Genomic DNA, 22832 nt, shown 5'->3' on the forward strand with positions numbered 1-22832 from the left:
ACTCAACATTCAGAAATAATATCCAGAAAGGGATGAGACCCAACCCAGCATGAGGGACCTCTGAGTTGAGGATAACTGAGCGTGGGGTAGAGCCTGGGCCAGTAGTTGGAAAATCTATGTCCTGATGGCACACTCTTGGCAGCTGCTGAGTGGCAGGTGGTGGGTGTGCAATTAGCTCTTCGCTGGCCCCAGGGCACTTGAGGCAAACAATGTGTGCACTCCCTACCACTCTTCATGAACAAATATGCAGGTGTTTGTTTTTGTTTGTGTGGGGTTTTTTTAAATGTTTTTATTGATTTCAGTGGGAGAAACGGGGGAAGAGAGAGAGAGAGAGATAGAGAGAGAGAGAGAAACATCAATGATGAGAGTCATTGATTGGCTGTCTCCTGCAGGCCCCCTACTGGGGATCCAGCTGCAACCTGGGCATGTGCCCTGACTGGGAATCAAACCATCACCTTGTGGTTCACACGTCTAAGCTCAGCCACTGAGCCAGGCGGAGGGGCGCAGGCGGTTTTATTCATAGTAAGTGTACACATGTCACCAGAACCCGCACTCCACGCTCACCTACGGGTTGATGTCACGGACATCTACGTAGCATGCAGCGGCTCTCCTGGGACAATCAAGCAGGTGAGGGTACCAAGCCTAGAACCTCAGAACCCAGCTCTGCCGACGACTGTAGTCTTCTAGCCACCCCACCCTCTCCAGACCAGTCAACTTCGAGACGCTACAACTGAGAGGTTGGCAGCTGGCTGGGTGCAGAGAGAGTTAATCCTATGAGGTCACAGCCAAGAGCCTTCCTATCCACCCACCACTTCCCGCTCCCCCACTCCTCCTGTTCGGGCGGTCCTGCCGTCCGCCTCAGCTTCCAGGGCCCTATCCACTTTCGGAGACCAGTACCCTTGGCCCGGGACAAGCCACCCTGCAGACCCGGCCCCCGCCCCTAAATGGCTCCCTTCTGAAGCTTCCCGGTGGGCCTGGAAATGGTGGAGAGGGGTCCTGAGTCGGCACTGTGTTCAAGGTCCAGAGAAAAGTGCGCGATGGCAACCCTCGCCCCCTCCAGTGCCCCAGTGGAAGTGCAGGTCATTTATGAGGCTGGGATCCGAAGATCTTTTGGCGAATAGGGACTCACGAGCCGGGGGCGAAAGATGAGACTCGGGGGAGGATGGCTCGGATCGGCCCCCACCCCATACTTAAGGGAGGGCCCAACTCCCACCCCAACTCCCACCCCAGCTCCCATCTTGGAATCACCAACCCCTCTCGGCCCGCGCCTCGCGCCTCCCCCGCGCCTTCCTCGGCCCCGCCCCCTCCCTGCGTGTCCCACCTTCCCGGAGTCCCTCCTTCCCGGAGTCCCTCCTTCCCTGAACCGCGTCCCTTCCTCTCTCCCTCCTCCCCACACTTGCTCCTCCCGACCTAACTCCCAGCGCCGCTAAGTTTCTTCGCTTGTGACGGCGGAGAGCCGGGGCCGGGCCCGAGCGGCGCCCCGCTGCCCTGTCCCGCGCGCAGACCCGGGCCCGGCCCCGGCCCCCGCCCCGAGGCATGCTGTGCGGCCGCTGGAGGAGCTGCCGGCGCCGGGAGCCCCGGGTGCCCGCACAGGTCGCAGCGTCCGCCGCGCTCCCGCCCCCGCCCCCGCGCGCACCCCAGGACGGCAGCACCAGGAGGCCCGGGCTGCGCGCGCTGAAGAAGATGGGTCAGTGACGGCGGGGGCGGTTCGGGTGGGCAAGCACTGTCCCCACGGCGCGGCCTGGGAGGCCGGGGTACCCTGGCCAGCCGTTAGCGGGCTTCCCAGGCTGTGGAGACGGCGGCGAGGTATGGCATGCCAGCGCCGTTCCAGCTGGGGGTCGCACCTGCGGTCACCCGAGGTCCCCGGGCCCAAGCTTGGCGCCCAGGATGGCCTTTGTTTCCCACCAGGAGGCGCCCGCGGGGCGTGCTGAAGTGGGCGTTTGGGCGAAGGGTGTGGGTTGGGGGTCCCTGAGGGTCCGGAGCGTGGAGTGGGAGACAGACTTGGTGTGTCCTTCACCCACCTTTCCAACACCTGGTGCCTTTAGCGTCTGCGAGGGTTCCAGGGCATTCCCGGTTCTTGGCCCAATGAGAGCAGTGGAAGAGACTGGCCTCCCAAGCCAGCCCTCCAGCCTAGCAGCCCCACAGGGGTTGCAGCAGCAATCCAACACTGGTAAGACCAGTCTAACTGGTGAGGACATTGTCTTTAGTATCAGAAAACCAGAGTTCCTGTCTCAGATTTGGGGAAAATCCCTGCGCGAAGGGCATGTAACTGTGACTTACTAAGCGTCTTCCAGAGACAGACAGCACTGGGTATTTACATATGTGGTGTCATTCAGTCTTCTTTGCCTTCCTGACAGGTAGATGGTACAATCCCCATTTCACAGATGAGCAAAGTCAAGGAACTTGTCTATGACCACACGGCTAGTAAAAGGCAAAGGCTGGCATGCAGGCTTGCTCCACCACACTGCCACTGTTACCCTCAGCATCTGGGCAAAGTGGGACTGACTAGCTGGTTGAGTGGCTTGAAAGACAGTGGTGTATGTGTGAAAATATTTTGTAAAATGTAAAGTACTGTGAAACTAGTGTATCGGAACTGCTGTTTGTAGAATACTTAATGATTGAAGATCGGGTGCGTGGTTGAGGGAACAGAGGGACAGGGCTGCCCAGGAGACCTGTGTGAATCTTGGGGCAGAATTTAGGGGTCCCTGTCACCAATCTTGCCTTCTTTTTGCCACTGCTCTCTACCCCCTTGTTCTTACTTCTACCTCCTCTCACTCATTTGACCTGAATTTATTGAGCACTATGTTCTGAGCAACATGCCTGGCTTTCTCCTTGTGCAGACATAAAGCATGACCTTTGCCCTCCCTCCATCAATCATGCATGCATTCAACAAACATTCATTGAATGCCTATAGTATGCTCTGCCCTGGGGATTCAGCATCGAATAGGACAGACACAAGCCTGGCCCTTAGAGAGCTGAGTGTCAGGAAGGAGGTCAGACAATGAAGCAAAAAAGCAAGACCAGAAAGGGAGGGGGCAAGTGAGATGCTGGGGAACCAGTGAGGGCCAGAGACTGGAGTAAGGAAAAAGATGAGAGGCAGGTAGGGCCAGATCTTCAAGGCCCCTCCTTATAGAGTTAGGGACTTTCTCTGGAGGGCAGGAGTTGTGCCAAGAAGGGTTGGGCTGGATGAAGGCAGGGGTAAAACAGGGAGACCCATAGAAGGGACGCTGAGGGGTCAGTTGGGCAGATAGACTTGAGCTGGGCTGGCTGAGATGGATTCCAGAACCACCTAGGATGTAGACTGGGGTGGACTGTGCCGTTAGTGAGATTGGAAATGTGTCTCTGGTGCGTGTCGTTCTCTGGGCTAAGGAACACTGGTGATTTGGGGACAGGAGGAGAGCTGTAGGGAGTTGAGGTGCCACTGAGACAGCCAGAAGAGTCAGCCACTCACAGGGGCTCTGAATGCCATGGGAGGGCAGAGGTGATGCCCTGCACACCTGTCTGTCCCTTCATTCCACACACGTTTGCTCAGCCCCATCTGTGTGCCAGGGGCTGGGGCTATGGAGATGAATAACACAGTGTCTTGGCCTCAGGGAGCTCACAGTTTAGTGGCAGGAGACACTTGTAGACAAATAATTACAGTTGAGCCCAGGCTGAGTAAGGCTGCACAGGAGCTCTGGGCACTCTGTCACAGTGACACTGTCAGGAACTATGTGGGTGTCAGAATGTCATCTGACTGCCCTTCCTCCTCACCACTGCCTTGTCCTGCTGAGCGACTGCTGAGAGAGGAATGTCCAGTGTGTGGGGAATGCCCCCTCCCCAGGCCTCACCGATTCCAGGGACAGGGTGGAGAGGAACCCCAGGTGTCACGGGGGCCTAGCTCCTCAGGCTATCAACAAGACCAAGACTCACCAGCAGGGTAGTCCTGAGATGACAGTCTCAGCCATGGCCACACACCGTAGGCTAACAGAACAGATTTTATTTCAGGTCAGGTCAAGAGAGAGACTAGAACAGAGAGTGGCTCAGAGATCGAAGGGCCTTTAAGACCATAGTGGGTGGGAACCAGGACTAGGTGGAGGAGGGAGGAATGGCTGCCCATGTTGAGTGGGAGTCATTTGTGAAGCCTTGGGTCCCTCTCCTGTCCCTGCCCCGGGGTGGTTGCTGGTTTGGCCTGCCCCCAGGAAGCCAGGGAATAGTTGAAGAGTGAGAAGAGGAGCCCAGTGAGCACCTCTGATGGGCCAGTCGCAGTGCTGAGCCTGCATCAGTCCAGATCCTACTTAGTCCCCGGCGCTCCTGAGGCGAAGGTGCTGCTGCTCTCCTCACATTACAGATGAGAAACTCGAGGTGAAGGGGGTGAAGTCGCCAGCCCAAGCCCACACAGCCTCTGCCTGCCTGCTGCCAAAGCCTGGTTTTCAGTGATGGGTCTTTATTGCCAGAATGAATGAATACTAATTAACACCCTTATAACACTATGCCAAGGCATTTCACATCACTCATTTAATGCTCACAATCATATGAGGTATGTGGTACTATGAGCCTCATCTTGCAAATGAGGAAACTGAGGTTCAGAGTGGTTCAAAGCTGGGAAGTAGCCGAGAGAGGATGTGAACCCAGGCAGTCTGGCTCAGAGTCCAAACTCGGGACATAATGAATGAATCAGTCATTTTTGCCTGGGGAGGGCCTCTCCCCCTTGGTGGCCCTGCCAGTTTTCAGGGATGCCCTCATAGGCTTGCCTAATAAAATACAGGATGCCTGGTTAAATGTGAATTTCAAATACACAACGAATATTTGGGACAACTTATACTAAAATACCATTTGTTGTTTATTTGAAATTCAAATTTAACTGGGCATCCTGAATTTTATCTTACAACCTTGTCACACCGGAGCCCCTGTCTGACTCTGTGCCTTTAATGCTCCACCCTGTCCCTAATCCGCCCAGTGAGCAGAGCACTGAGTGGGCAGAATCCTGCTCCCTGTCCTCTCCAGCCTGCACGCACCACCAAGTGCCACAGGGCAAGAGGGCTCTCCTGATGGCCTGCCCAGGATGTCCCCTAAGGGGTGAGTGGGGCTGCCCTGGGTGAGTGCTGGCAGGTGGGAGTCTTCAGAGCAGCCCCCGTGCTGGCAGGTGCCTGGCCTGGTAGTAGAGAGGGCAGGGCATCCCTCCTGGCTAAGCAGGAGCATGCCAGGCAGGACAGGGGGGCTGGATTTGTCATGCCTTGTGCCCCCTTCCTGGCCTCTTCTTCAACTCTGGGGAGCGCTTACACAGGCTTCATGCCTGTTCTGGCCCTGCCAGGATGGGTGCTGCCACCTTCATCTCACTGTGTCCCGCCCAGGGACAGGGGAGCATTATATGCCTTTCCTGACTTTGTTGATTCTCCAAGGAATGTTATGGACTCTGGCTCTGAGCTCTGCTGGGCTCTAGCCCTGGGTGTGGCAGCCAGCAGGGCCAAGGAGGCCATGCTTCGTCCCTGAGGTGCTGGGGCTGCCTGCTGGCTAGAGGATTCGGGTAGGAAGGTGTTTGGGAACCCTCACCAGTTGTGTGTCCCCTCCCAGAGTCTCATGACCCCAGCCACCAGGAAAAGCTGCTCTTCCTCCCCCTCCCCCATTGGCATGAAGCTGTCAGCTATCACTGTTCCCTGCATGTCTCACATTCCTGCTGGAGCCCCATGTGCCCTTCTTGAGTGTGCACTGGCGCGCACACACTCACACACAGCCTATTTTCCTCCCCAAGGTGACCTACCTTCTTTCCTCCCACCAGCCCCATACACACACACAGTAGTGCACACACCCTGTATGTACACACCACCCTATTACCCACTTCACTGGAGACCTATCACTCCTTTCACACCCTGCTCTCTGCATCTTACCTTTCTGTCTACACGCCCTATGAACACACAGCAGCTCCCCCATACTTCCACTGCCAGCCTGCTCTGGCCCCTGCCTGTCCCCTACGCAGCCCCTGAGTCCCTCCCTTCCTTGGGTGGCCCACACTGTTTTCAGCCTCCACAGCTTGCCTTCTCTGAGCTTCAGTGGACCATCCATAAAAAGGGTGGGATTTGGGGGTCATCAGTGATGGACTTGTCCTTCCCCATGAACCCTTCCTACTCTGCCATTGAGGCAGTTCCCTGCCCCGGCTTTGGCCATCGAGACAGAATTGCTCAGGCCTCAGACCCCACACAACCCAAACCGCCCAGTTTGTTTATTTTTTTATTGTTTTATTTTTTAAAATATATCTTTACTGATTTCAGAGAGAGGAAAGGAGAGGGAGAGAGAGATAGAAACATCAATGATGAGAGAGTCATTGATCAAGCCTGCAACCCGGGCATGTGCCCTGAACAGGAATCAAACCCTGATCGCCTGGATCCCAGGTCAATGCTCAACCGCTGCTGAGCCACGCCCGGCTGGGCGAAACCGCCCGGTTTGAAGGTGGTAGTGGGCCTGCCGGTTCCTTACCACCTCCTGGCCCCTCTCTGGGAGCTGAGATAACCAGTCGGCTCAGGGAAGTTGTCTGAGCCCCAGCTGACATTACAGAACTGGGAAGGAAAAGGGCCCAACTGGAGGCCTTGGGACTGAGGAGACACTTGGGTCCCTCATCCCTCCTGGGGCACTGCCTCAGTTTCCTTCTTTGTTATTATTTACTGAGTGCCTGCTGTGGGCCAGGCCCTATACAGAGCACTTTATGTACTTTAGCTCATTGGAGCCACACACAGTTCTGGAGTTAGGCCTCCCCAACTCTCATGCATTCAGCCCCACCACTTACTCCACAACCCTGGACAAGTTAGCCACTCTGTGCCTCTTGAACATATATTTTTTAAAAATATGTTTCTATTGATTTTAGAGAGGGGAAGGGAGAAGGAGAGAGAGACAAGAGAGAAACATCAAGCCCGAAACCCGGGCATGTGCCCTGACCTGGAATGGAACCGGCAACCACACCTGCCAGGGCTCCTTAACATCTTCATTAAGAATTTGCATACCACACGATTCACCCATTTAGTGTGCAGTGGTTTCTGGCTTACTACATTATTACTTTTAAAAAATTGTGTTAAAATATACATAACATCAAATAGACCATTTTAACCTTTTTTAAGTGGCTAATTTGGTGGCATTATTTACATTCACAATGTTGGACTTTCTAAAAACATTCCCATCACCCTGAACAGAAACGCTGTAATATTAAGCAGTAATTCCCTCTTCCTCCCATCCCTCAGCCCCTGGTCCTCTAATCTACTTTCTGTCTCTGATTTTTTTTTTTTTAATTGAAGTGACATATACTCTGTCTATGAATTGAACTATTTTAGGTACCTCATATAAATGGAATCATACAATGTTTTTCATTTTGGGTCTGGCATATGTCACCTAGCATGGTTTCAAGGTTCATCCATGTTGGAGCACAGATCAGATTTCGCTCCTTTTTTGGCTGAATAATATTCCACTGTATGAATAACACCCCATTTTGCTTATCTGTTCATCTGTCAACAGACACCTGGGTCGTTTCCACCTTTCGGCTATTGTTGTCCTCATTTTTATTGCTATTATTTCATGATTATTATTTCAGTCGAGGTAGCCATCACTCTGCCCAGCTCAGCTTCCAGGCAGAGATGGATAGATAGAGAACTCACAGAAATTGCCAAGGGCAGGCAGCTTGTGTAGCTGCTCCGAGCAAGCAGTAATGTGATGGAGAAAACATCCATGGGTTTGGGCTTGGCAGGACCTATAAATGTTTACTGGGTAGCTGGTCAGAGAGCCAGGCTCCTCCCAGCATCTCTGCCCAGGGCCTAGGCACTCCTCCTGACCTCACTCCCTCACTTCTGTCTGTCCTGCCCCTCCTGTCTGACCCCCCAAACCCCTCACTACCCCAGGGTCAGAAGCTCAATGGGGAAATAGAGGCACCAACCCAGGGACTCAGCCCTGGCCCAGTCTAGCCTTGCACCCTCATTCTGTTTGGCTTTTCCACTGGGGGTATGGTTGGGGGGATAGTGTGAACCAAGGGACAGTGTGACCCAGGGGCCAGTGCCAGTTGGGTGGGCAGACTAGAATGTCACCCCTTCCCACAACAGGTTCATAGGGAGCTGGGGCCCCCTCATCGTGGGAACCTGTCCCAGTGGGAGGTGGGTCAAGAGTTCAGGCTTCCTGTCTCCATGTCCTGTTTGCAGAAGATTCTGGATAAAGCAGGCCCTCAGTGACTCACCTCTATTTCCGGCCTTAGTCATTCACTAGCCCCCCTCCTTCCCCAACTCCGCCCCCCCAAGCTATGGGTGTGGCATCGAAGGGCTGGCCAGGTCAGGGGAGGTGGCCGCTGCTGCAGAATCTGGTAGTCGCGGGAATGAAGGGCCCTTTCCCCTGCAGCTGAGGAGGTGGAGGATGGATGGGCTCAGTTGTAGTGGCCCTGCAGGTTTCCCTGACTGTCCTGCCCCCACTTCATTGTTCCTCAGGATGAGAGAATTCAGAGGTTGCCCAGATGTGGCGATAGGGGTCTGAGGGTCTGGTGAATCTCTTGGCCTGGCACATGCTACTTTCCAACTCCCCTTCCTGGCTAGGGGGCACCAAGTGGGCCACAATCTCTCAACCCTGAGAAACCCTTTGGAGCCATTAGGGCCACAGGCTGGCTTCAAGGGGGCCCTTAGCCTCCTAAGGATGGCAGATTTCTCCTCCTGCCCCAGATACCCTGACTTTTCATCGCGGTTGCCCCCAAAGTCACAGGGCGGGTTTTTAAACCCACAGATGCCCAGGCCCCAGCCTACACCTGCTTGATAAGAATCTCTGGGCCATAGGTTTTGCAACCTCCTGTAAGTGATACTGATGCACAGCCAGGGTTGAGAAACCCAGACCCACAAAGTCCACTCCGGGTGAACTATTTTTTACTTAAAATTAGTTGAATGTAAAATAAACAACTAATTAAATTCTGCTCTCTCCTGCCTCCTCTGCCCAGGGTGATGGTGAGGGCGGGGGCGGGGGGGGCGGGGGGGGATAGGAGCAGAAGGGTTCACTGTCACAGCCAAGGGCAAATGTTCTGGATCCTGACCTCCAGGGTTTGTAGTCTGTTTCCACCACTTCCTACCTTGGAATTCCCACATTTGACAAGCTTCTCTGCTTGTTTCCTTGTGTGTTAATACATGAGCAGGGTCTGGAGTGTGTGTCATAGATGCTTTGTAAACATTTTCTCTTATTAGGGAAGGTGGACACTGACCAGAGAGCACCTTGGGGAAGGTGGACACTGTGGGCTGAGGGGTTACATGGGGTTGTGACAGTGGCTAGGCAAATGCCAAATGTCACAGGAGACCATGTTTTCAGCTGGGCCCACTAGGGCACAAAAAGGACACCTAGAGAGCAGCCTCTGGGTAGCCACGGCAGGTCCTGGAGGCTTTGATCTGTGATCCTAGAGCCAGGGTGGCCTCTGCAGTCCTCCCTTGGCTTAGGGAAAGGAGAGGTGAGGAGCTTGGGTTGCAGCAAGAGAGATTTAGGTTAGATAGTGAGACTACTTTCTTGATGGTCAGGGTTTCCAATCAAGTGAAAAGGCTGTAGGTGATAGATTCTGGACTTGAAGGCTGGAGGCCTCAATGGAGGAGAGTGGCAGAAAGGGTGACAGTGAGGCCTGAGGGATGTTCTGCTTTAGGGCCTCCAGAGACCACTACTTGGCAGGGAGGAAGGGCCTGTTACTGGCACACCTCCCGGGGGGCCTGGGTGGGGCACACCCAGCCTCGAGTCAAGCCCAGTATTGGGGGCATGTGCCACTTAGGAGAGAGAGAGGCCTGTGTGGGTTTGAGGAGGCCCCGAGAGGGAGGCCACAGCTCCCCCTGGGAGGCCGGGCAGGGCGGCCCTAACGCGCCTGGGACCCCCACCCCGCAGGCCTGACGGAAGACGAGGACGTGCGCGCCATGCTGCGGGGCTCCCGGCTCTGCAAGATCCGCTCGCGGACGTGGCAGAAGGAGCGGCTGTACCGCCTGCAGGAGGACGGCCTGAGCGTGTGGTTCCAGCGGCGCATCCCGCGCGCGCCCTCGCAGCACATCTGTGAGTCGGGGCGCGGGGCGGGGACAGCCCGCGGGGCGGCTCCCGCCCGCCGCTGACCCGCCGCGGCCCCTCCCCGCAGTCTTCGTGCAGCACATCGAGGCCGTGCGCGAGGGCCACCAGTCCGAGGGCCTGCGGCGCTTCGGCGGAGCCTTCGCGCCCGCCCGCTGCCTCACCATCGCCTTCAAGGGCCGCCGGAAGAACCTGGACCTGGCGGCGCCCACCGCCGAGGAGGCGCAGCGCTGGGTGCGCGGCTTGGCCAAGCTGCGCGCGCGCCTGGACGCCATGAGCCAGCGCGAGCGCCTAGATCAATATCCTTCCCCGGCGGCTGGCGGGGCCGACGTGGGGGCACAAGTCGGTGCGTGGAGGGAGGTGGGCCCTGAGAACCCCAAGCCGAGGGGAGGTAGGGCCCTGGCCTTCCGGGGTCCACAGTCTGAGCCTGAGTCCCTTGCCCCTTGTCTTAAAAACTGAGGATGGGGACAGGGCCTCCTGGCTCTGGGGAGCCCCAGGCCCACGGAGGACGGCCCGCTGGGCCAGTTCCATGGAGGACAGCCTGCTCCTGTGGTCAGGGAGTCCACAGGCCCCTATACCAAGAAGCCCCCAAAGCCTGGTGGTGGTGCCAAACCTGTCAGTTACCTGCCGGCTGGGGGTGGTGCCAAACCTGTCGCTGGTATTTCCTGAGCACCCACACCTGGATCCACTCCTACCTGCACCGGGCAGACTCCAACCAGGACAGTAAGATGAGCTTCAAGGAGATCAAGAGCCTGCTCAGAATGGTCAACGTGGACATGAATGACATGTACGCTTACCGCCTTTTCAAGGTACGCACCTGCCACCTCTCTGACCTCTGACCTCTGCCCTCCCCCTGACCATCTGAGTCATCAGCTTTCGTCTCCATCCAGCTTTTGTGGAGATAGGGGCCTTTCCCCGCAGAAAGGTCACATCTGGGCCTACTTACCCTTTTACCCTCCCCTGAGGCTAGGGGTCAGGATGGGAGTGCTGAGGGGAAAGGCTGGCCTAGAACTTCTCTCCTCCCCTCAGGCAGACCCCAAGGGTAGGGAGGACCTTGGGCCTCCCCACTGCTCCCACATGAGCAGCGAAGCTGTAGTTTTCATTTCTCTAAGTCCACAGGGCACCCTTTGCACAGGCGACCATGTGTGATTTGCACACGGGAGCAAGGAGGAGTCGGCTGACAGGCACATGCACACCCTCCTCTGCTGTGGCACATGTAGCACCTCCACACCTTTGGGAGCACAGACAGGGGCACACAGGCTTGGGCTCTGCGTTCATGGCTTAGAGCACATGGCAGACCTCTGTGTGGATGTTGACTATGTGACCAGCCTGTGACACTGAGAGATAGGAGAGTCACGGCACCTGTACTCCTGGCCCAACAGCTCCACGTGGTCCTCAGTTCTTTGTTGCTCATTGACCCTGGGTATGAATGTGGCAATGTGAGGATGGTAATCACATGGGGTATACACATGGGGTGGGGGGAAGGTGTGGCACAGGGGCTCAGTCCTGCCCACATTTTTCCTCCCACATCTTGATTCTTGGGGCAAGTAATGATACAGAGGGACAGGCACTGAACCCAAGAGACCTTCCTTAACATCTCAGCCCTGCAGGCTACCAGCTGTGTGCACTTGAGTGAGACCGGAGCTTCACTAGCTCTCAGTTTCTCTACCTGTGAAATGGGGGACATTCGCCTTTCCGGCCATGGTAGATGACAGGTGTCAGTGCAGGCCACCTTTCCCAGGGTGTCCCATCCTCTGAGTTTCTCCCTGTGCTTCCTTAGGAGTGTGACCATTCCAACAACGAGCGGCTGGAGGGGACTGAGATTGAGGAGTTTCTGCGGCGACTGCTGAAACGCCCCGAGTTGGAGGAGATCTTCCATCGGTACTCGGGCGAGGACCGCGTGCTGAGCGCCCCTGAGCTGCTGGAGTTCCTGGAGGACCAGGGCGAGGACAGCGCCACACTGGCCCATGCCCAGCAGCTCATCCAGACCTATGAGCTCAATGAAACAGGTGGGGGTCTGACAGATGGGTTAGGGTCAACACAGCCCAGGTCTTGGCATCTGATAGGTCTGATAGTTCTGGGTTCCCAGCTAAGTGGGCTCTGCTATTACTGGCTGTGGGCACCATCTTGGGTAGGTTATCTCACCAATTCCAGACTCAGCTGCCACATCTGTAAAGTGACATAGTAATGTACCTTCCTCACAGAGTTTGGCTGAAGATTAAATGCCATAACTTTGTAGAGTCCAGTAGGTAGACAGGTGTTCATCATTACTAAGTAGAGTAAGCTTTGGAGGCATTTGGGGCCAGACACGGCAGTCCCCTATGTGGCCTGATGCTGTCTTCTGCCCATCCCTGCAGCCAAGCAGCACGAGCTAATGACGCTGGATGGCTTCATGATGTACCTGCTGTCGCCCGAGGGGGATGCCCTGAACCCAGCCCACACATGCATGTTCCAGGACATGGACCAGCCCCTCGCCCACTACTTTATCTCCTCCTCCCACAATACCTATCTGACCGACTCCCAGATTGGGGGTCTCAGCAGCACCGAGGCCTACGTGAGGTACCTAGCGGAGGGATGGTGGCAGTAAAGCCCAGTTTGGCCCCAGTTTGGTGGGAAAATGGGGCTCAATTCCCACTGTGGGCTTCCTGGGGCCCACCTGGCTCAGCATGTCTGTTTCCCTGCTCTGTGCCACCCACATGACACCTTGCCTATCTGTCTGTCCGCAGAGCCTTTGCCCAGGGATGCCGCTGTGTGGAGCTGGACTGCTGGGAGGGGACAGGAGGGGAGCCCATCATCTACCATGGTCACACGCTCACCACCAAGATCCTCTTCCGAGATGTGGTCCAGGCCGTGCGTGACCACGCCTTCACGGTGAGCCCAGCCACCCTCAGTCCTTCCAAAAGGCACCCCTGCCCAGAGACTCTCTCCTTGACCAGGTGCTGCTGAGACAGCTGGCCAATGGGGTAGAATAAAGTTGAGTGAGAGGCTTCCTTCTCCCACCTTCATATTTTGTGTATCACAAAATTTCCAGAAGAAAACCTTGGGGTAGGGAAGGACATTTTAATAATTACTCCCAAAGAGTAAGCCATAAAAGAGAAGCTTGACATGGTATCTACATAAAATTGCAATTTCAGTCAAGCTATGAAAATCTTAACCACCAACAAATGACAGACTGGGGGGCAAAGTTTGCATCCTAAAGACATGGTCACTGTCATTGACATATAAAGAGCATTCATAAAAGAAAGCCATTCCTGCAGCTGCCCTCATCCTCCCAGGTAGTCCACCCCTTCCCCAGGCCCCGTATCTGACCTCTGCCCCTCCACGTACACACTGGCCCCAGTGTGTGTCCCACATCCCTCTGATTCAGTTACCCCCACCCCTCAGTGGGTTCTCCAGACCCCAGCCTTTGCCTGCCTGTCCTGAAGGGGGCTGGGGGCTGCATGTAGCAAGGGTCCTGGTTGGGATGGGAAGAAGGAAGAGGTGAATGACTCTAAGCTGCTGCCTGTCTCTCCCACAGCTGTCCCCATACCCTGTCATTCTATCCCTTGAGAACCACTGTGGGCTGGAGCAGCAGGCTGTCATGGCCCACCACCTCCGCACCATCCTGGGGGACATGCTGGTGACGCAGGCACTGGACTCCCAAAACCCTGAAGAGCTGCCATCCCCAGAGGTGATGCTCCCAGAGCCCCAGCTTAGGTGGGGAAGGATCTGTCTGTGGTCCACCATCCACCCCTGCTCATGCCAGCTTCCTGGTTCGGGACCCCTCACCCCTCTCTGCCTTACCCGCCCCCCCCACTCCTCCCTTCATCTGACATCTGCCACCCTGTAGTGTTATCAGTCTCTTGCTGTCCATCTGACTAGACCCACCCCACCTTCTCACCTGGCCTTCGAGGCCCTGACCTCCCCGCTCTGCCTCACCGCCTCGTCGCAGAGTCCCCGCGAGCTCAGCCATTCCCACCTTGAAGGCCTTGGTTGGCATCATCTGCACCTGGAGCTCCCTTCCTAGCCATCTGGCTCGCCAGGCGCACCTGCCTAGAATTCTAGCGCAGCTAAACCTCCTCTCCCTGTGGCCTTAGGAACTTCCCCAGCATTGTGGCGGGAGGTGGTCCTGCCTCCTTTCCTTCCAAACCCCAGGGTATTTTATCTGGATATGTATCCTTTTATGGCTGTTTGAGAAAACTCTCCTCCTACTCCTGGTCCCAAATATGCAAAAATATGTTGATTCATCTTTGTGTGTGTGTGTGTGTGTGTGTGTGAGATTTGATTTTTTATTAGCATGAAAAAAACATACATATGGTAAAAAAAAATTGAGCTGTACACAATGGAAAATGGGTTTTCTTCCACTTGGGCTCACCCTTGCCCTATTTCACACATAGTTCCCATCTTCAGCAGTTTCTTGTGTGTCCTTGCAGGATTTCCCCATGCATATATACCTCTGTCCATAGCTATCTTCTCTTTCAAACGTTACACATAAAAACCCATGTGATTCCATGTTCTACACTACTTCCTTCATGGGAAATCTTTTTTGAAGACGACGACTTCTCTTTCAACCCGAGCTGCTGCTCATTTTAAAGGCTGCTGGGTAGTATCCTGATGTTTGGAGGGACCTCATTAGCCAGTCCCCTGTTGATGGCCTCATAGGTTGTTTCCGGTTTTTTTCTATTAGAAACCACTCATCTCTGTGTTTCTTTTCCTGTGCCTCGCTGGTGCCCAGCCAGCCTCTCACGCTGGTGGTTGAATGACCGACCCACCAGCTGACATGGGCAAGGGGGCCTAACCCTGTTGAATGACCGACCCACCAGCTGACACGGGCAAGGGGGCCTAACCCTTCCCTGTTGGCCTCTGCAGCGGCTGAAGGGCCGGGTCCTGGTGAAGGCGAAGAAGCTGCTGGCTCCTCGGAATGAGGACGGGCGAATTCTGTCCGACAGGGAGGACGACGAGGAAGAGGAGGAGGAGGAAGAGGGGATGGAGGCCGAAGAGCAGAAGCGGCAGGTGAGTGGAGGGCTGGGCAGGGGGCTGCACCGCTGCAGAGCTGGGGCAGGAGGCGGAGGGAGGGAAGGGAAGAGGGCTCGGGGCTGGAGCTGGGGAACCCCTCTGGCGCCCATCTTCCAGGCCAAGCAGATCGCCCCGGAGCTGTCGGCCCTGGTCGTGTACTGCCGCGCCTCTCGCCTGCAGACCCTGCGCCCCGCCCCCGCCCCGCCCCAGCCCTGCCAGCTGGGCTCCCTCAGCGAGCGCAAGGCCAAGAAGTTCATCCGAGAGGCAGGTAAGATAGCTGGCATCTGGGGGCAGGCCAGTGGGGGATCCTGGTGGGGCGGTATCCTGAAGTTGGTCTGGAGAGGAGATTAAGGAGTCTTTGGGGGCAGTAAAGAGGTCAGAAGACCCCAGAGAGGGGCTCAGGGAATGAGTGCCCAGCATATGCCCAGTACCAGGCCCTCATGCACGAGGAGAGAGGGCTCAGGGGAGAGGGAGGCGTCGGTCTGCCCTCCCCAGGCATACAGCCAAGTGGTGGGGCCAGACGTAGCTGGGTAATTATGACGTGGGGTGATCAGCTGGGCCATGACAGGGACTCGGGGAGCCCAGAAGGGGGTGAGATCAGGGCAGGATTCCTGACCAGGTGATGCCTGAGAAGACACCTGAGGGAAGGATGAGAAGGAAGCAGCCAGGTGACAAGGGAGAAGGAATTTCTAGACTGGAGGAGCAGGTTGCACAAAGGTCTGGAGGCATGACAACTGGGAGGTTCCAGGAAGCCAGTGTGGCTGGAGGGTGTATGTGGGATGAGTGATGAGAGACGGCATATCAGCCTGGGGCCAAGTGTTTGATGTGCTGAGTGAGGAATGTGGGGATTTGGTGCTGGGATGCAGTGCAGGGCTGTGGGAGGGGTCCCTGTCTCTACCTGGACTTCAGCAGCCTCCTCGTGAGGTTCCCCCACCCTCTGGGTCAGAGAAAAGAGGAGCTGGGGCAGGGGAAGCTGGGGATGAGAATTCAGCCTCTTCCCAGCTTGTCCCTGGAATTGAGGGAGGGGCTACAGCCTGACACCAGGTGAGGGATACCCCAGGAGTCTGTCACAATCCCGCCCAAACTCCCCACCAGGGAACAGCTTCGTTAGGCACAATGCCCACCACCTGACCCGTGTCTACCCGTTGGGGTTGCGGATGAACTCAGCTAATTACAGCCCCCAGGAGATGTGGAACGCGGGCTGTCAGCTGGGTAAGTGCTGCTGCAGAGCTGCGAGTGGGCAGGGTGCCACTTTGTGGGGTAGCCTCTGGGGTGGCATAGCAGGCCCCAGCGGTGATAGGGCCACATGGCTTTCCAGGTGGAAAACTGTTTTGTTGATAACAATTATTTTAAAATTGTGAGCAGGGTATGTGGGGAAACACAAACCAGGCTCGTTTGTTCTTGATAGTGTAAAAGTCTCACATTTTTATGAAGGTAGAAGTTAAAAGTCTCCACCCCCATGTGCCCAGTTGACACACACATGCACATATACCCCTGGCAATGCCATGCTGAGCCCACCAAGGGAGGCAAGTGTGGTCCCCTTGGGGTAGGTATAGAAACCTGACCTTGGCTCTGGCCCAGGCCTGGCCCTGAAGGTGGAGGGCTTCTCCAGCATGCCCCACTCAGCCTCACACTCCAGCCTCAATAGATACCAGGTGACAGTGGGGTTTAAATCACCTGGCTCCCATGACACCGCCCCTCACCCCACCCCCCAAGCCGTAGTGGGATCTGAGCAGCACTACCCAGACAGTAGCACGCTGGGCCATCTTTAGAGAGGAACTGAGTCTTCTGCCTACAGGTCTGTCTAGGGGAGAGGTCTGTCTAGAGGAGAGGGCAGTTAGGCCCCTGAAACTGAGCAGTGAGGAGAGGGCCACTAAGAGCCTGTCCTGATCCTGCTGTGTCCACAGTGGCCCTGAACTTCCAGACACCAGGCTATGAGATGGACCTCAATGCTGGGCGCTTCCTCGTCAACGGGCAGTGCGGCTACATCCTGAAACCTGCCTGCCTGCGGCAGCCTGACACAAACTTTGACCCCGAGTGCCCTGGACCCCCCAGAACTACTCTCACCATCCAGGTTAGCCGCCTGGACCAAGCCCTACCCTGGGCTCAGAGCTGGCTCTGGATGTCCTAGCCCACGGGTGGCAGCCTGAAATGGAGGAAGACAGTGGAGGCCTGGGGACTGCTTGGTGGGCAGGCCAGGCAGGGGCCCCAGTGGGGGCCAGGCTGAAGCTCTGCATTCCCCACAGGTGCTGACTGCACAGCAGCTGCCCAAACTGAATGCTGAGAAGCCGAACTCCATTGTAGACCCCCTGGTGCGCATTGAGATCCATGGGGTACCCATGGACTGTGCTCGAAAGGAGACCAACTACGTGCTCAACAATGGTGGGTGGACCCAGCTGGTGGAAGTGGGGTGGGGCAGATAGCAGAGAATACAGGGAGGTGCAGGGCAGAGGCCAGCTGGCTCTGACTGCCATGCCTATCTGTGCCCTAGGCTTCAACCCCCGCTGGGGACAGACCCTGCAGTTCCAGTTGCGGGCTCCAGAGCTGGTGTTGGTCCGGTTCATGGTAGAAGATTATGACACCACGTCCCCCAATGACTTTGTGGGCCAGTTTACACTGCCTCTCAACAGCCTGAAGCAAGGTTGGTGGGATTGGTGGGGATGGGAAGGGTCAGAGGTCCGGGCCCATAGACCCTGTTCAGTTGGGCTGCAAATTTCCTAAGAGCCTTTCCTGAGCGAGGCTCAAGCTAGGGCCCAAGGGATGGGATGTGGGCAGCAGACCTGATGCCTAGCTACCCTCCCCACAGGGTATCGTCACATCCACCTGCTTTCCAAGGACGGGGCCTCGCTGTCACCAGCCACACTCTTCGTCCATATCCGGATCCAGCACTCCTGAGGGCCCGCTCACCCACCCTGGGGTTCTGCGGATCCAGTCTGCACGCCAGGCAGAGGCCACCTCTGGAGTGGAGGGGAGGGGAGGGGGAGTACCAGCCTGCCCACTTTGCCTGCTCACCAGGCTCTGGTTTCAGCCTGGTGCTGAGGGCTGCCCCAGCCTCTCCTGAAGGACAGGCGGTTTATCTTTTCCCTGCAACCCTGAGATGGCCCCAGCTCCCTGAGTACTTGGCCCACCCTGAATTATGGCTTAAGAAGAGCCAGGCCTGCTGCTACCAGGAGACTTGGGGCGTAGGACATATGAACCCTTAGCCCCTCTGCCCCCTCAAAGGAGTCCAGCCACAGCCCTTACCCCTCACCCAGGCACTGGCCACCCCCTAAGGACTCCCTCCTCAGGTTTTCCTAGGCCTCTCCCTCCAGCTTTTGAACCTGAGCTCCCTTCCCTTGTTAAAGCAAGAAGGGAGACCTGAGGTTGGGAGCCCTGGGACACCGAGAAGTAGGTTTTTAGCTCATTTCATAGAAGAGCCCTGAAGAGGACAGTAGAACAAGACTATTTTTAAAAAATAAAGAAGCAAGCTTCCTTTACTACTGCCACCCTGAGCACCTGAGCCACAACCAGGCCCATGAGGAGAGATGGGGGCAGAGTCCCTTGGGCCTCTTCCCCCAGCAGGGGGGGAGAGGATTTGTCTAAGACTGCCAGGGGATGCTGGAGATGCCACAGCTCAGAATAGCCCTACCCCTCCTTTTACCTTAAAGCTGCTGCATGCATTATGACTGTGAGGACACCAATCACAAGCTGCCCCCACCAACCCTTGGAGGAGCCTTGAATGGGGAGGCAGCCGGATGGGCTTCTGCCAGAATAGAACTGTTATGGCCCTAAAGGGGATGGGGACAGGACTCTGAGGGGCCTCAGACAGACCCCCACTTTCCAGGCTCATCAGGGATTAAGGCCCCTGTCAGTAGATAAATCCCAGAGACTTGGGGCTCACCTTCCACCAGCCAACCAGCCTTTTAGATGAAGGCCTGGAGGCAGCAGCTGTTCTGGTCTACCTCTATAGATGCTAGGAGAGTGGGCCGAGACACCAGATGATAGAATCCAGAGAGAAAACCTATCAGAAAGGGGGCTTTCTAGGGTTAAATGTGGATCCCTGGCACTTTGGGTTCCATCAGGCAACAGCACTAATACTGAACAAGGGCAGAGAGTGACAGCAGTTCCCCGGAGGCAGGCCATGTCCTCTCAGGTTGCAGCTCAGGGCTCACGTCCCCTGGAAAGGGCTCAGAGGCACCAGCCATGGGGGGCCTGAAAGGAGCATGGGGTCAGGGAATGGATGAAAAGTTCCAGAGGAAGAGAACAGGGAGTGGCAAGTCCAAAGCAGTTACTCAGGCCTTTCCTCAGAAGCTGGTTCAGTAGGTAGGCAGTGGGGCCTGGTGACCTACAGTGCTAAAATTACCCCTGGTGGCTCAAAAGACCCACCCAGACCCTGGCCCAGAAGGAAAGATGTAGCATCTGGCCGAGAGGGAAGGGGCAGTACCTGCACCCTGCATCAGAGGAGCCACTGCTGACCCAGCCTGAGGGGGCCCGTTTGCTCCCAGCTGTGGAAGCCCAGGATTGGCTCCTCTGCCAAGGTACCTGGTGCTGGCACAGAGCCCAGCTGCTCCTCTTACATGGAGTGAAGCTGGGTCAGTACTGGCTCCTTGCTGGCGGCTGAGAGGTTTAGGGAAAAGAGCCAAGTTTTGCCCTGAAGGGGCAGCCTTGCCAAGAGTCTTCAAAAGTTGCCCAGTGCTGTAGGCATGAGAGCCCTTCCTGCAGGGTGCTGTCACTCAGGGAGAGAGGGCACTCTAGCCCAAGTCAGAGACTCCATCAGTTCCACTGCCACCTGCTGTCCACAGGAAAACCAGGAGGGCGAGGTTTTATTCAGCTGCTTCCTTTATTAGAAACAAGTGAGATGTATCAAGCGGAACAATGCATTTGGTATTTCTTCCCCCACCCTGGAAATGGATGCCCCTCCCACAGCCCAGAGAAAAGCCAAGACAAAAAGGTGAAGCTTCCCTGTTCCGTTCCCAGATGCAGCACCTTGCCTGTAGTCAGTATTTTTTAATTGAATGAAATTGTCCCACAAAGCATCCCTAGGGACTCTGTTCGCAGGCCTGCTTTCACTTTGCAGTAGGGCAAAAACGAAGCCTTGGGTCTCCTCTGTCTGGGGCAGGTGGGCCAGGCCACAGGAAGGCTGCCCCCTGGGCAGGTAGGCACTGGACGGAGATACACTCCACCCCCTTCCCCTGGTCTGACAGCCCCTCACCCTCTCCTAGACCGCAGCTCCCTGAAGCTATCCTGCCTTTGGGACATCCCTTGGGTTAAATGCTGGTCATCTTTGAGCAAAGAAAGACCACTGGGACACCCACCCTTGGGCTTCAGTGAGCTAGCAAGTAAGGGGGGCATTGGCAGTTAGAAGGGAGGTACAGAAAAGGCCTGAAATTTTCCATAAATCTAGGTGTTGAAGTGGCTTGGTATGGGCCTGCTTTTAAACCAGACATTAGCATCTTTGAAAGTAGGCATGTGTGGGGTAACAAGCCCTATACAGACCTCTATCCAGAGCTGAGGCTTCTTTTTCTACCCAGCTCTCTCCCTACACAGACAAGGAGGCCATGGGAATTTGCCACAAGGTCAGGGGTCAAATGCAGTCAATCCAAAGCCAGGAGATAAACACAGAAACATGAGTGCCCAAAAGCCCAGTGCCAACAAGAAATACTGGTGGCACAGAGTAAGGGCCATGCCCAGGAGGCTCTCCAACAGCAGCTGCCTGAGGCATGTCCCAGGTGATGAGGCCCCAGGTCCTTCCCTTGTTTGGTTCTAGCCAGCCATGGATCCACCATCCTGCAAGTCTCTTTGTAGGGAGGCCTTGAACCCCAAACAATGGTTCTCTCTGACCTGAAGTCCTGGAAGGAGTTGAGTGAAGAACCCAAGGACTGGAAAAAAGGAGACATAGCAGCCACCGAGCCGATTCCTGAAGACCTGGGTTGTGGTGCTACCATGAATAACAGCAGAGTCCAAGGAGCCACACCATTCTGGAGGGAGACACTGGGGCCTTTCCAGGAGATCTGTTTCTTCCAGAGCAGCCACAAGCCTCACAGTTTTGTTGTTACCCTTGGGTCAACCTAGGCAAACTCACTCCAGGGGCTGTTATGCACCCCACATTATAGAGGCAGTTCGGGCTGGGACTTGGTCCAGAGCTGACCAAGCCACTGACAGGGAACGTTCTAAGTTTCAGGTCCTGCCCAAGGTAGGAAAGAGTCGGGTATTTTGTTCTTTGATATCCATATAAGCCTGCACAGGCCTAGCTGCTCTGGGACTTGGGGCGTTGTGTTTGATGTCTGGGGGGCTGTAAGGCAAGCCCCTGCCTCTCTGACTCCTCCTGTCTGCGGAATGCAGTGAGCATCTTGCTAAGAACAGCAGCTTCTTTGGTCTGGGTATCTTGGAGTCAAGGAGTCAAAGGTCAGGCATGATCGTTGGTGCCTGTGGGTTGCAGCACAGGGACAATAGGAGAAGCGAGGCCCCTAGAGGCCTCTGATGAAAATCCAATCCAGTCTACAAAGAGCAGGCAACATTCCAGCAGGTGGCACAGCTGCTTTCCCAAGCACACAATTTCTTCCAGCTTTGGAGATTGCAGAATTAGCCTCTGGTAACCCTCACCAAAACCCACAGACTGAAACAGCTCTGCTGGCCTGCAGCGCATGGCTTCAGTTAGTAAGATCAGACTGAGCCTGGCCTCCTGGCTAAGACTTCCTTCCCCCTACAAGTAGCTGAGAGGTGAAAGCAGCCAAGAAACCCCCACACCACGCTATCCACTCATTTACTTTCTCCTAGAGCAAAAGTTACATACAAGCCAGGATATGGGTTGCTGACAATTCCACAGCCCAATCCTCCTTAAGCCACTTGGCTGAGCACAAGTGAGGAATAGGAATGTCTACACAGACAGCCACATGACCAGAGGTTCCATTATTGTGGAGAAACTGGCAACATCAATAACCGTCACCACCACCACAAAAATCCACCAAATATCATCAGTGAAAATCACACTCAGACAATGGCAAAATGAAATCATTTCTGTTGTCAAGTCCAGATTGGCATCTAACCACTGCTCCTTGCCATTTCTTGCAGGCTGTTTTGGAAAGGAGCACAAGAGATGGCCAATGGGTTGGAAGGCACAGGCCAGGGACCAGTGGCTGAAGGGGCCTGGAAATCCGCCCCACACCATTCTTGCCCAGCCACCCTGGGGGCATCAGGGTGCTGCCTCTTTGCTCTTAGATGAGCTAAACAGGGCTTGCACTGACATGGTCTCCACAAAGTCCCAAATGCTACAAGGAGGTCAAAGGTCCCCTTCAAACTGCCAGTCACTCCTGGGAGTGGAACAACAATCTCACGGGGACTCATGCCTATAAGATTGACAACAGCTGGCTAAAGAGTTGGCAGGATGACTTCCAACAGGGAGCAGGCCAAGAGGATGGGAAAAGGGACTCAATTAATGAAATCTGTTTCCACAGACTCTCACCACTGCCCAGTTCCTGAATGCAGAAAAGGCCCAGGGTCTGCAGGAAAGCCTCTGAGTAGGGTTGGCTCCACCTAGGACTCCACCTGTAGTCTGTGAGATCTAAGCCTCCCCAAAGCTTGGCACAGTCCCTCCACCATACCCTGCCTTCTTCAAGCCAATCATTCCAGCCAATTCAGAAGGGGAACTGGATAAAATTCCCCACATCCTTTCTCCTGCTCCCCCAAGAAAAGTCAATGCCTGCTTCTAGGAAATAATTCACTGTACCAGTGTGTATGTCTGGCACTGTCTTGATTCTAATTTTGAGGAATGATCTGGATTCAGCTTTTCATTAGAGACCGAACATCCTTGTACATTTGGAACATGAAAGATATTTAAAATA

At 55.5% G+C, this 22832-nt stretch overlaps 1 protein-coding gene across 1 annotated transcript; it reads left to right on the plus strand.

Annotated features, from left to right (window-relative positions):
* Positions 1-1536: 1536 nt before the first annotated feature.
* PLCD3 (phospholipase C delta 3) lies at positions 1537-18488 on the plus strand. Its single transcript, XM_087826050.1, has 15 exons — positions 1537-1687; positions 9847-10008; positions 10088-10316; positions 10697-10826; positions 11798-12026; positions 12375-12576; positions 12744-12888; positions 13535-13687; positions 14866-15009; positions 15130-15280; positions 16108-16224; positions 16920-17086; positions 17259-17394; positions 17504-17653; positions 17819-18488. The coding sequence occupies exons 1-15, from the start codon at positions 1537-1539 to the stop codon at positions 17905-17907; spliced, it is 2355 nt and encodes a 784-aa protein (XP_087682176.1). The 3' UTR covers positions 17908-18488.
* Positions 18489-22832: the final 4344 nt, after the last annotated feature.

This window comes from Miniopterus natalensis, chromosome 17 (genome assembly GCF_054644295.1).
Source record: "Miniopterus natalensis isolate mMinNat1 chromosome 17, mMinNat1.hap1, whole genome shotgun sequence".
Lineage (NCBI taxonomy): Eukaryota > Metazoa > Chordata > Mammalia > Chiroptera > Miniopteridae > Miniopterus > Miniopterus natalensis.

What these genes read in the sequence shown, in the direction of transcription:
- PLCD3 (XM_087826050.1), top strand. Translation starts at nt 1,537, where the DNA reads ATGCTGTGCGGCCGCTGGAGGAGCTGCCGGCGCCGGGAGCCCCGGGTG. An exon ending in GCGCGCGCTGAAGAAGATGG is followed by an intron (nt 1,688 to 9,846) that starts GTCAGTGACGGC and finishes CCCACCCCGCAG; the next exon opens with GCCTGACGGAAGACGAGGAC. An exon ending in TGCGTGACCACGCCTTCACG is followed by an intron (nt 12,889 to 13,534) that starts GTGAGCCCAGCC and finishes TCTCTCCCACAG; the next exon opens with CTGTCCCCATACCCTGTCAT.